Genomic DNA, 3,942 nt, shown 5'->3' with positions numbered 1-3,942 from the left:
ATTTTAATCTTATAGTACTTTGGTGCCAATTGTGACATATTGGTTAAAAGATTAAGACATGTTTATAGTGTATCTTGACATGTTTGAATAGGTATTTTGTGAGTACGTATGAGCATTGGTATGCGTTTAGTTTGGTTTGGAATAGGTATCTTGTATAAAAAGGTACTTTTTACTGCACACAGTCTGGTACACGGTTGTGTGTCTCCACACGGGCTGGTGACTCGGCCATGTGACCTCTTAAAGAAGTTGATTTTTGCATCACACGATTCCAAAAAGTTACACGGGTTGGCCACACACCTATGTGATATTGTTCATTTGGTCTTTAATTTAGCACACGATCTCAATTTGTTACACAGTCCAAGAACACGGCCGTGTGACTTTAAGTTAGAAATTTTGCATCTTGGTCCACGCGGCTGTGTGACTCCCTTCTACTCAGTTTCAGTTAGTTACACAACTTGGCGAAATAGTCGTGTGACTCAAGCACACACGGTTACAGTCTATCATACGGCCTAGACACATAGCCGTATGACCTTTATTTGCTGAAATTTCTATACTTTTTGTTAAGTTTTCAATTAAGTCCCTATTTGCTTCCGGGTTGGTTTGAGAGCTTTCATAAGCTCGTTTGAGACTTAGTTTTGTTTGTAAATCATGTTATAATTAGATTATTAATTTTTTATTGTTAAATTGAATGATTATTATTATGATGATATTATTATTAAAAAATTAATATTTATAAAAATAAAAAATAAAATTTATTAAAAAATTTAATGAGGCAAGTATTATAAAATTATTAAAAAATTATTGTTAAATTAATATGTTAATTTAATTAGGAAATTATTAAAAAGTATATATTTATAAAATAAAAATATTAATATGATGATATTCTTATTTTTTGTAAATTATTAATATAGTAGTATTTTAAAATAAGACAACGATAAAGATGTTTTTATTACTAACCCATACTATTTTTGAATAAATTAGAAAATCTGAAATAAGAAAATTTCCATTAAAGGAAAGGCAATCTATATATTTACACAGGTATTAGATGCTAAAATATATTTTTCTTCTTCGTTTAAATATTTCAAAGGTCCTTCAATTTTAAATTTTAAAATTAGTCCTTATAAATTTGAGACATTGAGTTCCAATATTTTTTTATTTAAAATCTTGATCCCTCAATTTAATTTTATTGTTAAAGTTGATCGTGCCAAAGGTAAAATAACTTTTAAACCCTCAAAATTTCTATTTTTTGTAAGTCCTAACCTTTTAAAAGTACATTTTTTAAATAAAAATTATAAAATAACTCCTTAAAATTCAAAATTATAAAAAATTAAAATCACTTCAAAAATATAAACAAAAATTTCAAAAATTAAATGTTATCTAAATCGGACCGGACAGTCCGATCAGGAACCGATTGAGGTATCGGATTGGTGATAGTTAAAAAATCGATTGACCTATGAACTTGTACACACTAGTTGAACCGAGTTAAATATTGGTTGAACCAATTTCGAACTAGTCTAACCAATTGGTTCTCAAAACCACATGTCCAATCAATTCAAAAGAAAATAAATTATTAAAAAATAAAAAATTAAAAAATCAGTTCAGGTGCTAGTTCAACTAATTTTTAGCCTAATTCAACTAATTAATATCGAATTGCGAGTCAATTGGTTTTTAAAGCTTTTAAATTTTTTTAGCCCTCAACATTTGCAATTTTTATCAATTTCGTCCAAACCCTTTAAAAGTACATAAAATTGAAAAATTAAAATTTATTTTTAACATTTTAAACAAAAAATTTATAATTTATAATTTATAATTTTTAAATAAAATAAAAATTAAAAAATAAAAATATTTTTAAAAATATTTTAAAATTATAAAAATTTTAAAATTCAATGTTATTTAAACCTAATCGAACCAATTAGATCAAGAATCAACTAGGGTATCGGTTCGATAAGAGGTAAAACACTATTGATTTGCGAATTAGTACAAAATGATTAAATCGAGCTAAAAATCAAGTTGAATTAGCAACTGAATTGATTTTGTAATTTTTAATATTTTATTTTTCATAATTTATTTGTTTTGAACTAATTGTTCTGGGAACCGATTGGACAGACTAATTCAAAATCAGTTCAACTGATTTTTTAGCTTAGTTCAACTAGTCTGTAGTGGTTTATGAGTCAACTGGTTTTGTTACCTCTTGCCAGATTGATACTCCAACCGGTTCTTGGTCTTGATCCCACCGGTTAGTCTAATCTAATTTAGATAACATTTAATTTTAGTATTTTTTATATTTTTAAATTTTTTATTTTGAATTTTAAAGAGTTTTTCTTAATTGTTTTCAAATATATTTTTAATTTTTTATGTTTTTCTAGTTAAAACAAAAAAATTAAAAACTTTTGATCTACTTCTAAATGGTAAGGATCAAATTGACAAAAACTGTAAATATTAAGAACTAAAAAATTATTTTACATTTGACACAATTAATTTTAATGACAAAATTAGATGAAAGTACCAAAGTTTTTAAATAAAAAATATAAAATTAAATGTTAATGTATAAATTTTGAATTTTAAAAGAGTATAGGTAAACTTTATAAACCTTTTCCGTTTTACCAATTAAGATATAAAATACATTCTGTCAAAAGAAATTTCAGATCAAATATATTAATAAAATAGAAACTTCTAGAATCTGTTTTACTTAATTTCATACGAAATCATCAAACATCCTGGAATTTACATTGTTCCCGAATGTTCTAGATCTGCCTTCTCGATTCCCTCTATAAAAATATTCTCTTTCCCCCTCATTTTCATTCAATTCAAAATTTTCTCTCTTCCTATTCTTCTTCTTTAGATTCTTTTAAGTTTCTCTGGGTTCTCCTGGTCAAAAAAGAGGGGAAAAGACAACAAGAAAACTTCGTTTTTCCTAGTTAATATGGCGGAAGCTCCTACCCAGACCCAACAACCTCGTCCTGTAGTCTACGTAGTTTTCCAGATCGGCGGCTTTGGAGCCGTCGCAGATAATAAGCCTGGTCCGGCGCCGGCTTCTAAAGCTTCCATAGAAGCAATGCCAAGGACAAAAGTGGAAGAGAGTGGCAAAGATTGTTGTATTTGCTTGGAAGAGTTTGAAGTTGAAGAAGAGGCAAGGGAGATGCCATGTAAGCATGTGTTTCATTCGGGTTGTATTGAGAAGTGGTTGTTGATCCATGGGCTATGCCCGGTTTGTCGCTTCATGATGCCGCCTGAGACGGCTGAAATAGAAGGTGGTGAGAGTGATGGTGGCCGGCGAAGAATGGAGGGTGGAGAGATCAATGGTTTGGAATTTTTACAATCGGTTTTTGCATTTGCTAGCTTGGCTAGCATGATGGGTATGATGGGTTCGGGTCGGGCTTTCCGTCAACCTGATTCGGGTCGAGTTGATGATGATACGCCTTCCAATCAAAACTCAGATTGCAATTGACACAATTTTTTTTTTCTGAATTGTAACTAAAGAAATATTATTTGTTTTTGACCAACTAAATTGTAAATAAGTAAAAAAATAAGTTGATTCATTAATTTATTAAGTTTGCTTTTTTCAATTTGTATAAAAATACATAATTCGTAATTAAATTTGTTTAGATCAAGTTGCTATTTGATTTATATTGGTGTTGGTTTACATTCATGTGACCCAATTCAGTTATGATATACAACTTGTTAATATGTGGGATATAAATTAGAAAATTAAAAATAATAAAAAATATAAAAAATAATATTTAGATCATAGTGGATTGAAATGAAACAAGTAGAAGAAAGCAGACAAGTATGATCCACTAGTCATTCTTGTTAAAATTATTTTATGAGTCCTATGATTGGAATACCTTGAGGATACTTCTGGGGAATTTTTCATGGATAGCCTTTTAATTAAATCACTCGAGGAAACTGCTATACTTTTGCACCTCGAGAATACTTTTTGAG

At 28.7% G+C, this 3,942-nt stretch overlaps 1 protein-coding gene across 1 annotated transcript; it reads left to right on the top strand.

The window, feature by feature from the left end:
- Window positions 1–2,737: 2,737 nt before the first annotated feature.
- On the top strand, window positions 2,738–3,597 carry LOC108456261 (RING-H2 finger protein ATL40-like). The gene has a single exon (XM_017754858.2). It carries the CDS (start codon window positions 2,924–2,926, stop codon window positions 3,446–3,448), a length of 525 nt encoding a protein of 174 aa, XP_017610347.1. The 5' UTR covers window positions 2,738–2,923; the 3' UTR covers window positions 3,449–3,597.
- Window positions 3,598–3,942: the final 345 nt, after the last annotated feature.

This window comes from Gossypium arboreum, chromosome 9, assembly GCF_025698485.1.
Source record: "Gossypium arboreum isolate Shixiya-1 chromosome 9, ASM2569848v2, whole genome shotgun sequence".
NCBI lineage: Eukaryota > Viridiplantae > Streptophyta > Magnoliopsida > Malvales > Malvaceae > Gossypium > Gossypium arboreum.
Note: the sequence above shows the minus strand (reverse complement) of the source record. Positions and strands in the feature narration are given on the sequence as shown.